The 11,492-nt window shown below is 51.8% G+C and overlaps 4 protein-coding genes across 4 annotated transcripts; 2 read left to right on the top strand and 2 right to left on the bottom strand.

Moving 5' to 3' along the window:
- Nucleotides 1-38: 38 nt before the first annotated feature.
- AAFC00_003178 (uncharacterized protein) lies at nucleotides 39-1,316 on the top strand (the record flags this gene model as incomplete). The annotated part of the gene is made up of 3 exons (XM_069342618.1): nucleotides 39-257; nucleotides 311-589; nucleotides 642-1,316. The coding sequence occupies 3 exons, from the start codon at nucleotides 39-41 to the stop codon at nucleotides 1,314-1,316; spliced, it is 1,173 nt and encodes a 390-aa protein (XP_069199122.1).
- A 673-nt stretch (nucleotides 1,317-1,989) lies between these two features.
- Nucleotides 1,990-2,457, bottom strand: AAFC00_003177 (uncharacterized protein; the record flags this gene model as incomplete). Its single annotated transcript, XM_069342617.1, has 2 exons — nucleotides 1,990-2,339; nucleotides 2,424-2,457. The coding sequence occupies 2 exons, from the start codon at nucleotides 2,455-2,457 to the stop codon at nucleotides 1,990-1,992; spliced, it is 384 nt and encodes a 127-aa protein (XP_069199121.1).
- Nucleotides 2,458-4,707: 2,250 nt separating this feature from the next.
- On the top strand, nucleotides 4,708-5,726 carry AAFC00_003176 (uncharacterized protein; the record flags this gene model as incomplete). Its single annotated transcript, XM_069342616.1, has 4 exons — nucleotides 4,708-4,988; nucleotides 5,076-5,163; nucleotides 5,239-5,553; nucleotides 5,610-5,726. 4 exons carry the CDS (start codon nucleotides 4,708-4,710, stop codon nucleotides 5,724-5,726), a joined length of 801 nt encoding a protein of 266 aa, XP_069199120.1.
- A 963-nt stretch (nucleotides 5,727-6,689) lies between these two features.
- Nucleotides 6,690-8,111, bottom strand: AAFC00_003175 (uncharacterized protein; the record flags this gene model as incomplete). Its single annotated transcript, XM_069342615.1, has 1 exon — nucleotides 6,690-8,111. The coding sequence occupies one exon, from the start codon at nucleotides 8,109-8,111 to the stop codon at nucleotides 6,690-6,692; it is 1,422 nt and encodes a 473-aa protein (XP_069199119.1).
- Nucleotides 8,112-11,492: the final 3,381 nt, after the last annotated feature.

Genomic DNA, 11,492 nt, shown 5'->3' with positions numbered 1-11,492 from the left:
CACTGCCCTACTAGAGTCGCCGTCGAAACATAACCAAAATGATCGACTCGACTGCTACCGCCACCACGACCACCATGATGGCGCCAGCAGAGGACACTGCCAGCCTTCGTAAAGTCACTGTCAACAAGAGCGATGTCTCCGAGCAGGACTTGGACTCTCGTGCCCACCTGCCCACTGATGAGGGCAACTTCTTCTGGACATATACTGAGGAGCCTCATCGGTCACGGAGAATGGCCATCATCAAGGCTCATCCTGAGGTATGGCGCATCTGATCGACTACAATAGACGTAGCGCTTACAATACGCAACAGGTCCTGAAGCTATGCGGTCCCGAGCCATTGACTGTCCCCATCGTCATTGGTGTCGTCTCTCTCCAATTCCTATGCGCCTACCTACTACGTGATACGCCTTTCTTTTCGTGGCGCTTCTTCTTGACTGCCTATATCATCGGAGCCACGGCCAACCAAAACCTCTTTCTTGCTATCCACGAGATCTCACACAATCTGGCGTTCAAGTCGGGATTGGCGAACCGACTTTTTGCCATCGTTGCCAATCTGCCCATTGGCATCCCATACTCGGCCTCTTTCAGAGTACGTGGATTCTATTATTTGACACTCTCGACAATGCTGACTAGAGACACAGCCTTACCACCTGACCCATCACAAGTCCCTTGGTGTGGATGGCCTGGACACCGACCTGCCCACCGCCTTCGAAGCCTTCTTCCTCGACTCCATTGCCGGCAAAGCCTTCTTCTGCACCTTTCAGATCCTCTTCTACGCCCTGCGACCCATGATGGTCTACCAGATCCCATTGACCCGCGTCCACGCCCTCAATGTTGTCGTGCAACTGCTTGTGGACTACCTCATGGTCCAGACCTGGGGTGGGAAAGCCGTCGGGTACTTTGTTCTGAGCAGTTTCCTCGCTGGATCTCTTCATCCGTGTGCTGGTCACTTTATTGCCGAACACTACGTCTTTGAGCGCTCCTCGCTAGAGAACAAGCGCGCCAGAGACCCTAAGGAGGGCATTCCTGTTCCAGAGACCTTTTCCTACTACGGACCCCTAAACTTCTTCACCTACAACGTTGGCCTTCACAACGAGCATCACGACTTTCCAGCAATTCCGTGGTCCAGACTCCCTGCGTTGCACGAGATCGCCAAGGAGTTTTATCGCGATCTTCCGCGACACGACAGTTGGACCGGTGTCATTTGGCAGTTCATCTGGGACAAGGAAGTGGGCATGACATGCAGAGTCAAGAGAAAGGAAGGCGGAAGGAAAGTCGGAGGGTGGAAGGAGAATGAGCTCGAGCAGACGAGTTGAGCGCTATGAGTGGAAAGGTACACATGCGGACAACAATCTGGGATGATTAGATGAGTCTTTGTCTTTGACATGCATGCATCGGGCAATTGGCGTTTTCGTCTTTGGTTTTATTGGGTTATACAATACTCATGACATGTCCTACGCCTGCTCGGTGGCTGTCCAAAAGAGTTGAACAAATAGCTGGAAGGTGGTACATAATGAAGAGCCGATAGTGGCTGTATGTCCCATACTGTACTTGTACTCTACACTGTGTCCTGTGAAACAGCTGTGATGACGAGTAAAGAGCGAGTCACCCGGCGAGCACCTCGAAGTGTCTAATGAGTCCTCGACCTGAATGCACAAGACTCGCGAACCGAGTAAACAGTATTACAAAAAGCAAAGCCCTCTCATTGATATATATAAACACACAACTCATATCTTGGCAATGGTATCGTCTGGGTACTCTCTCCGGTCCTTGGTACTTCAGACCATTATCTCTGCTGTACTCGTCTCCCTCTCCCTCGTGCGTGCGACCGCGGGTGTGTTGAATTGTGATATGTGCATTCCTCGCAGCGCCGTGTCATGTATTCCTCGCCGTCTTCTGTGTTCCTTGCTTTCATTTATACATGCTTCAGGACCAAACCCCTCTCTCCCCCGCCCTCTCACCTGAAACCCCCATCAATGCATCCTCATCCTAATCCTTCTTCGGCCCAGCAGTAATCCTCAACACGAAATTAACAACCACAGCACAAAGCAACGCAACAGCCAGCACAGAGGGTCCAAAGCGATCATCGAACCCGCTCTGGCCCCTCATGCGAATACTCTTAGCGCGCCAATGGAACGTAACAAGCGCATACACCATGGTAGCCATTGCGACCAGAGTGAAGAGCCCGGCGGAGATCTGGCCGACGCGGTCGCCGAAGTTCAATAGCCCGATGGCGAGGCCGCCGAGGATCACGGTGAAGTTTAGCCATGAGAGGAAGGTGCGCTCGTTGGCGAAGAAGACTTTGGGCTCGACGCGCGTGGGCAGGGCGATGCGTTTGCCTGGTTCGCGGGGTTAGTTGTTGGATAAAGAAGGAGGAGGTGGAGGAGGAGGGAGAGGAGAGAGGGCAAGACGGTAGTATTTACCTGGTGCAGTCTGGAGGAGTGGTTGCGAAGACATTTTGCTGTGCTGGGCTGGGCTGGGCTATTCGATGGGTTTTGTCGTGGTCTGATTCGTCCAATGGTATCAAATGCGCAATTTCAAGTGGTGTAGTCGGGCGGAATGGAGTCAGACAGAAAGAGTTGATTTGGTGGGACTTTTGTCCGGTATAGCAGTGATGTGACGTGAGACCACCGATTTAAGAAGCACTGGCTGTAGTCGTCGTGCAACCGTACACCGACTGTAGTGTATTCACCGGAAAACAAATTGGATTTCGGAGTTGAGTGGTCACAGAGAACAAGAAAACCTCTGCTGTCGGAAAGACATTCGTATTTCTTTGCTGTTTTACTATCACAGACCCCCAACCTCTGTCGTCGTCTTCTCGCAGCTTTACTTTTTGACGTCGACGGGGCGGATTGAGCTTCTATCCAGCGATCACGTTGACTTTTCGCTCGTCTCATTGGTCAATCCCGGCGGGCTTTACGCTTCAGTAAGAGGCTCGCATGCGACCAGAAAGCCTCGCTAGGCATGTGCAAACAGGGAACGGAACGCTTTCTAAAGCTCTTGGCAAGAAGCTCATTAAACGGTACCGTCCAGAGTCGTACAAATCATCGTTGTTTGCTCACACTTGAGGAACTTATTGCTGGCGTATCGATAATACCACACTGCTTGTATACCGCAGAGCAGAATGCAGCACATCCATTTTCTGCATCGTGAGTGGCCATAACTATCAGGGGCGGGTCAGTGCGTCCCAGCTAAAGGGGCGACGGGAGACGCGTTAGCACAGCGGCGAATTTGACGCCTCCTTGAAATCCCGGCGCTTCCATCAATTCTTTCTTTTCCCTCACCACTCTCTACTCTGTGACCCAACCAGCCACTAACTCCTCTACCTTTTACAAAAAGCGTGATCACAGGTGAGCGCATGTGTTGCTTACAAGACACAAAATTACAGTAAGATGCGAGAAAACCCCATTGGACGGTTCCCTCTTGACGCTCAATGAGATTGGAACAAGTGTCTTATCTGCATTGGGCCCGGTGCCGGCAGGGGGGCGGCAAAACGCGTGGCTGCTTGGGTTGGGACAGGTGGCAAGGGGCGATGGATGAATCTCCAGAAAAGAGATCAAAGAATGATGTGGTATTGCTTCACGGCATGGCAACCCAGAGTCGCTCAATACTCTTCTTCATGCGACTGACAGGTTGGGCAAGTTGGAAAAGGCAAGTATTGTAATTTCAACGTGCCTGCAGACGCGCGCCGGATTTGATTTATTCGCTGCGGGTTCTAAAGGTGCACCAGTGCTCGTTTGGTAAAGTTATCGGCCGGGGTGAGTCAGAGATTGCATTACACTCGGAGATCGGCGCACGTGACTTGGCAGGTCAAGTCCGCTTTGGGAAGGGTTGGGCGGAGGGCGGCGACTATAAGAGTCCCCAAACCCCCTCACCCTCGCTCGCGAAATTCCTCCCCGAGCTTGCGGATCTTATTAACAACGGTGCCTCAACCCACTTTCCACCCCTCCAAGACCACAGATTATACCTGAAGATACAGCTGCAATACACTCGTTGCGCTTTCTTCTCCTGTCATAATTTGTCTTTGATTAATTCTCAAATAAATCTTGGGGTCGCGCCTTCGCTGTTCACTATAACCGCAGCCGTCACACGCTACGCGCTTCACTGCAAAACGTCATAAGGGCTTGGCACGCAAACACATTGCACATCCGCGAAGCAACAGCAGCAGCATTTACTTGCTCATTCTCCGTTTCTCTCATCCCAAGAAGAAAGTAGAAGGCTTGCTGGCATCGCCTTCATCACAACACCTTCTCTCTCTCTCTCTCTCTCTCTCTCTCTCTCTCTCTCTTATACTCATCAACTGCGCTCTCTCTTGACACAGAGATCCAGTCGATTCCATATCACATCGCCTGATTAGCAGCGATTGTAGGGGACACATTTGGTTGTTCATCTCCCACTAACGGTACGGTCTATTCACTCCACAAGAAGAATCAAATAGACAGTCATCGACAATACACTGCGCGACCACTTTCGCAACGTTAGCGTCACCAGCCACTTTACCCCTCCCAACAGACCTATCATCGTCTGTCTCTACTCGCTTCATGATCTGTTGCGGCACACCTTCACCTACATCTGAAACCAAACACCTTCTCCGTTCTTACAGTTGTCCTGACAATCGTGACATTCAGACTGCTTCGCCTCTTGACGTTTCAAACCTCAAGTCGTACCAAAAAACCAAAACCAGTTTCGGATCTCACGCGCGCAACGATGGAGAACAGCAACCCCATCATGACCCACCCGTCCACCGCGGCTCAGGCCAAGAACTTCACTGCCCCGGGCAGTTTGTCCTTCCCAGGTGGTGCTGGCCAGTTGACCCCACCTTCATCTGAGAAAGATGGATCGCAGCAGGCAAGCTTGAATGGGTACGCGAACGGATCGGCTCAGCAGCCAGGAGCAAACGCCGCAAGCGGCCCTGGGGTGACTCCCGCAACTCCAGCTGCTACGCCAGGTGCCGGTCAGGGTGTCAGCGGCATTGTGCCCACGTTGCAGTGAGTATTCACCTCGCTTCTTCTTTTTTCTTGCCTCAGCGCATGTTGTCTTTCGAAACTTGGTTTTGACTGTGATCGCTTTCAAAGGAACATTGTTGCCACCGTAAACCTTGACTGCAGACTCGATCTCAAGACGATCGCCCTTCACGCCCGTAACGCTGAATACAACCCAAAGGTAATTATTCCTACCAAATCAACGACATTGATTTGTCTGGGCATTTGGCTGAACTTTTTCTTTTCTTTCTTCTAGCGTTTCGCCGCTGTCATCATGCGTATCCGCGAACCCAAGACCACCGCTCTAATCTTCGCCTCTGGCAAGATGGTCGTCACCGGTGCAAAGTCCGAGGATGATTCCAAGTTGGCCTCGCGCAAGTATGCGCGCATCATTCAGAAGCTCGGCTTCAATGCCAAGTTCACAGACTTCAAAATCCAGAACATCGTCGGCTCCTGCGACATCAAGTTCCCTATCCGTCTGGAAGGTCTTGCCAGTCGCCATCACATGTTCAGCTCTTATGAGCCTGAGCTGTTCCCTGGTCTGATCTACAGAATGATGAAGCCCAAGATCGTAAGATGCCACTGACACCGATGCGTGCTTGGCAACTTGACTGACTTTCGAACTAGGTTCTTCTCATTTTCGTCTCAGGCAAGATTGTTCTCACCGGCGCAAAAGTTCGTGAGGAAATCTACCAAGCGTTCGAGCTCATCTACCCCGTGCTCAGCGATTTCCGCAAGTCATGAGCACCAGGTCTTGACTCGCGATGAGACTCTTTAGGCACTTGTAAAACAGAAAGCATCTCCGGATGTACTTTACCCGTCTTTGGTGAGGTTATGCCGCCTCTCGAACTGATCTTCGGATGCTAGAATGGAACTCCAAGAAGACCACCAGCTCTAAAGTCGTTCAGCAAAGACGATTGTCACTTTTGCATAGCATGGCGCTCGGTTTCGGATCGATAGCCCTCGGCGTATGGCTTTTCGGATGAATCCTTCTTCTTTTGATTTTTCCCTTTCACAATAGCCCTTTCTTCTGCACCACTAGGAAGTCGCCCCCTCTCAGGGAGTGCTGGCTTTTCGAGATGGCGATGTTTTTCCCCAACTTTCTTCTACTTTTGCGGCCGCCACTTTGGTAGGGCCTTGCGTTCAGATTGATTACTGGTGGCAATAAAACAGACTGACATGATGGGAGGAGATCGGTGCTAGAAGAACTTGTGTGTGTTTTGAGCGCGACAGATGGGATTTTTGGTGGTAGTCTACGGGTGGCGGGGCAAGACAAGACGAGGACCCACGACGAATACATGTGACAATACAACTAACAAGTCAGAGACACTCGATGAGCCAGTTGCCTTTTTAGCATTTGGTGAGGCCCTGGTTCATCGATGTGTAGCGAATGGATGGCTTAAAATTAGCTGTTAAGAAATTCCATTCTAGAAAAAACTTGATCTGTTCCGTTCCATTAGTCTTTTTGTGTGATTGTGTCTGCTTCTTTGAATGTCATCAGCTGCTCTATATTGCCGGCCGGCTTACTCTGATAAGACCAGGGGCCAATATGCCTAATGTGTCCGCGTCTACAAGGGTGACTCGATATATTGCTTCGTGCGCACATATTCCCTTCCTCTATATACAACGGTGGACTCTGTCTACATCTACGCAACTCCTCCAAAACCTTTAGTTGTCGTCTTGATCGAAGGATAGACGCAAGACCACTCATAGCTTGCTCTTGACCTCCAAGCCCGCCCTGAGCTCCTCGTCAAGCACCATCCCCTTCCTGCCACCCCTCCAATCCTCAGTCCACACCTGATCCTCGACGCCCCTGACAGCAGGCCACTCCCACTTGCCCCTGAACAACTCCGGCGTCTTACCCAGGATCGTCTGCACGACGTTGTCTCCAATGACAGGCAGGTACTTGTACGCGTGCCCGCTGCCGCCCGTCGCGACAAACAGGTTCTTGTACTTCGGATGGTAGGTGATCAGCCAGTCGCCTTTGGCGGTGTCCGTGTACCAGCAGATGCGCGAGTGCGTGAACGGGCGGTGCGCGAGCGAGGGGAACAGCTCCGAGACGAACTTCCTGCAGGCTACTTGGCCTTCCGTTGGCACGGCGAGGTCCGGGGTGGAGATGTGTGTTCGGGGCAGCGAGACGGTGATTTCCTCGCCGGGACGCTCTGGATGCGCGATCGTGGTTGGGTTCGCGTAGCCGTAGCCGTGGCGCGCGACTTTCAGAAGGTTCTTGCGCGGCGGGATGATGAAGAGGCCGCTGGATTCGTTGAGGATGGTCGGGTTGTGCGCGAGCTGCGATTCTTCCGCGTCTGTTATGCGCATGTAGGTCAGGACTTGGCCTGTTGCGCTGCACACTCCTCGTGTGTCAATTAGAGCGGGCGTCCAGGCGCCTGTGGCGAGGAAGACGAGGTCTGCTGTCAGGGTCTTGCTCGTGGACTCTTGTCCCGCGAGCTGTGCCTCGACGCCTCTCACACTGTCGTCGGAGAAGTGCAGACGAGTCACAGTGCCGTGCAGGAAAGTGACGCGCTTGGTGGCTTCCACTTTGGTAAGGAGAGCAACGAGTCCCGCTTCGGCATCCGCCCAGCCGGAGCGCCAGTTGACGTACCCAAAGTCGCCGATTGCAGAGTGCGCTTTCTTTTCCTTCGTTGTGCCGCTACCAGCAGCGAGCTTGCCGCACACGCGTCTGATATCATCCGTGGACTCCAGCGCCTCGACCTCGCCTCCCTCGCTCTTCTTGCCAGGCTTCAATCCCAGCGCCGTCACGTTCGCCATGCTCTTCCTCATATACTCGCGGCCGAGCTCGCCATTGCCCACACCCGCCTCGTCGGCACTGTTGCAGATAACCGCCAGTCCCGGCTCGTGATAGATGCCGTTCTGCCCCCACCATTCCTTGCGCCATTTCTCCTGGGCCTCGAACGCCAGCGACGAGTATGCAATGTCTGCGTAGTCGGCTCTGACGATGCGCGACGTGTCGACGCTGGCGGCGTCGGCGGCGGGGAATGGTAGCCGGTCCAGAAGCGTGATCTTCGTCGACGCGAACAGGGGGTTTTGAGTCAGTGAATAGGCGGTGCCGAGGCCGAAGACGCCGGAGCCGACTATGAGGATGCTGGTAGGTATGCTTTTCTCGGCCATTGCAGACTGCGCACAAGTCTTTGAACTTGACGATTGAAGGAGAGGGACTGTGACGGCGATGATGAGAGAGGCAGAATGAGATATCGGCGAGAATGACTTACCGCGACGAAATATAAGATAAGGCTATGTGTATGGAGAGCGTCGAGAGAACGAGAGGGAGAGATATCGAGAAGAGATAATGCCTCTGTCTGCGGTTCTCCTTTCACTTTGCTTACTGTGATGACCTACCGTAAAAGAATCTACCTGCAAAGCAAGGGAAGCTTCTAAGAAAAGAGACGAAGAGAGATCCATGTTATTATCATCATTGCCCGACCGATATAGGGCGAAGGGTGTGGGGCCTGCAAGTACATGAGACTCCACTCTTTTCTTCCACATGCCGATGATAGCCGGGCACATGGCCTCGTAGAGCAGGTCCATCCTGGCAACTTATTCTTTATCAATCTGTTGAAAATATAATGTACTGTGGTTGGCATGAGACAATACATGATTCTGGTGTTATCATCCATATACTTCCAAGTGATGTGCGTTCTGACCTACAGGTCTCTATCGTCGTGCAGGGAATTTGGTATGCGGTGCTGACTGCCCAGATTGCCCCTGGTCGGGATCTTCTGCAGGGCAACCCTGTCCTTGATGTCGAATCTCGTAAATGTTGATCGATGGTATAACCATCACTCACCTGCTTGTAGACGAGTCTGACAAGACTGACATCAAGAGGACTATATAAAGCTGTATTTCCCTACATCAATTCCTCGTTTTCGTCGTTGTTCCTCTTGACTTCAGGCCACAGGTTTGAAATGCGACCCTCCTTTGACCTGACCATCTGAACATGGTACAACTCAGGCACATGCTCGAATGCAGACATGACTGTCTTTCAATGAGCGAGATTCCGGAGGGATTCACGCAGAATGTATGGCACCACACTGCAGCAAAGGTACACATGATGGGAGTCGCTGGCAAAGGCTTCGTATGGTGACAGAACACAATACCACAAGCCATATACTCGTATCCGAATTTGTTATCCTAGGCATTGTACTCGATCGAACCGACGAAGACCAAAAAACGATAGACAGAGCAAAGAGAAACAAAAGGATACACAACGTACAGCAGTAGGGATTCCCAGGTAGTCACCTACCCTAGTACTAATCTACCGGTCAACTGCTTAAATATGGCAGAGCGGACGGGATGCCTTGGTCTCAGCTGCCTCTGGCCGTACGTGAAAGCACATGGATAATGTGACACCTATGTGACGACTACTGACTTGGTGCCCCAGGAAAGCATAGTATCACCTTAATCGCAACACTGAAGTCGAGGGATTTTCGAAAGCGATGTCCTTTGCATAGCCAGCATGTAAGTCTGGACTAGGGGCACTGATACAGTGAACCAGGTAGTCAGCAAGACGTCCACCAGCGAGGCATAAACCATGCTGTGGCCGCGGACTTGACAAAGTCCTGATAGGATAGGCTCTTGTCTGATGAAAGCACAGAGGACGAGACGACTTGAGCTGATACAAGACGACTTGGTACATCGCTCACCCTGCGGCAGGGAATTACCAGTCTCTGCTCTGGAACGACACTTCAATACCCCAAGTACAGGAAGGAATATAACCGTAGTACTCCGCAATCTCAACGGAGTCTGCCTCCAAGCTCAAGCCTCGTGCCAGAAAGTTTGGAGCAAAGATGCACAACCATGATCCTGAGCGGATCCTTGTGAGGTATCGACACAAGAACAGCCGCGCGGAGGTGTGCGGAGGCAGACTATCATGCTGAGTAGTGTGCTTCGAGGAAACAATTGCGAGATAAGAGACGTATCCAAACACTGAGATATGATGGCTTGCTCGACCCCAGCTCGTCTTGCAGGAAGTGCCGCCTGGCGGGATACTTCAAAGTTTCGCTAGCTCATTCTATGAGTTTAGGCGCAGGCCCCGATACCATCCATAGCTCGACCAACTGTAAGGGTTGGTGGTTCCTGAGATTCATTCAATCCTGCTACAAAGTAAAACAGAGATATTAGAAACTATTGCCTCGACGCCTAGTTGAGATTGACGATAAGTGTGCGACGCATGGCGTGATGGTACCTGTGTCACCATATTGCAAGCCACCTAAACGGAAAAAGATCTTGCAGATCAGTGGTTCCATATTAGGACCGGAGAACATCAATGGAGCTAGTTCTGATGAGGTCTTGTACGGAGACATGGCGCTGCAAACAAGAAGCTGCTTAAGACTATTTGTTGTCAGCTCAGGTATTGACGGAGCTCTTATCTTATCATTGCGGCCGTTTCAGAAGCTTGCTGGACTTGGTTGACCAGTGATCTCGTCGCGCCGGTCCGTCTGTCAACCAGATTGATCAAATGGTTCAAAGTACTGCTATGGTTTCTTGAGCACAGAGTAGGTAAGTATGAGCGGACAACACAACATCTTGACGCTGTATTACAGCATCATGATTGTGCACTCTAGACAGAAGTACAGTATTCATGACCCCGCTTCTAATTGTAGAATCTGTGATCTCTCTGCTGATCATCCAGCACAAGTCACGATCGGATGAAGTTAGTTCTGCGGCAGGAGTCGCATAGACGTTGGGGTCTTTGAGCAAGTACTCTAATACAAATAAAGGACAAACTCCGGCTGACTGACATCCCCCCACAATTCGCCGCGTAGACGAGCGAGTGTTTGCAATGAACGCGCAGGCGCTGGCGCTGTGGCTCGTGAAGCTTCCTTATCAGAAGCAAACATCACACTACGGTAAGGTATGCTGAGTCCGAATTCTAACGGCTGCGCCGCAGTCGGAAGGCAGGTGTATCAGCTCAGGCATAAGCAATTCTTGCTCTCTCAAGCGCGAGCGGCGCTTCAATGTGGCCCTTACTCTCGTATACTACGAATGTTCAAGCTGCCGGAGTAAGAAAGGCTCGGTAAAGAAGCAATTATAGCACTGGCCAAAGGCAGATAAGCCACCCCAGGTGTGAAATCCTACAATTTTTTATTGTACCTGCGCACGACTCGGCATACGAACAACCCGCTGGCCTTCCGGTATCGAGGACGCGTGTGATTCAGCCAAGCTCATGTCGAGTCGTCGTCGTCTGGCTGGACGTATCATATAGGATAGAAAGCAGAGCCATTGCAGACGTACCTGCAGCCCTAGTAATAGATCCACATTCATCGATGAGGACAACATCACCTCACACAGCCGATCATCAGCAATGAGCTTCGTCAGAGACGTGGAGAAGTAGCGTCATGACTCGACGTCAGGACCACCCATAAGACCCTCCCGTCCCTGGCTATCATGCTTGGCTCCGCTTCATTGCTTTTGGACCAGACGGGCGGATTGACCAGTATTTGGCTCCCCGCTGCGAAGTACCCGCAATTAACCTAGAATGGCATCACGCCA

Source organism: Neodothiora populina, assembly GCF_041146345.1.
Source record: "Neodothiora populina strain CPC 39397 chromosome Unknown canker_contig_15, whole genome shotgun sequence".
Taxonomy (NCBI): Eukaryota; Fungi; Ascomycota; class Dothideomycetes; order Dothideales; family Dothioraceae; genus Neodothiora; species Neodothiora populina.
This window is presented reverse-complemented; position numbering and strand designations above follow the sequence as displayed.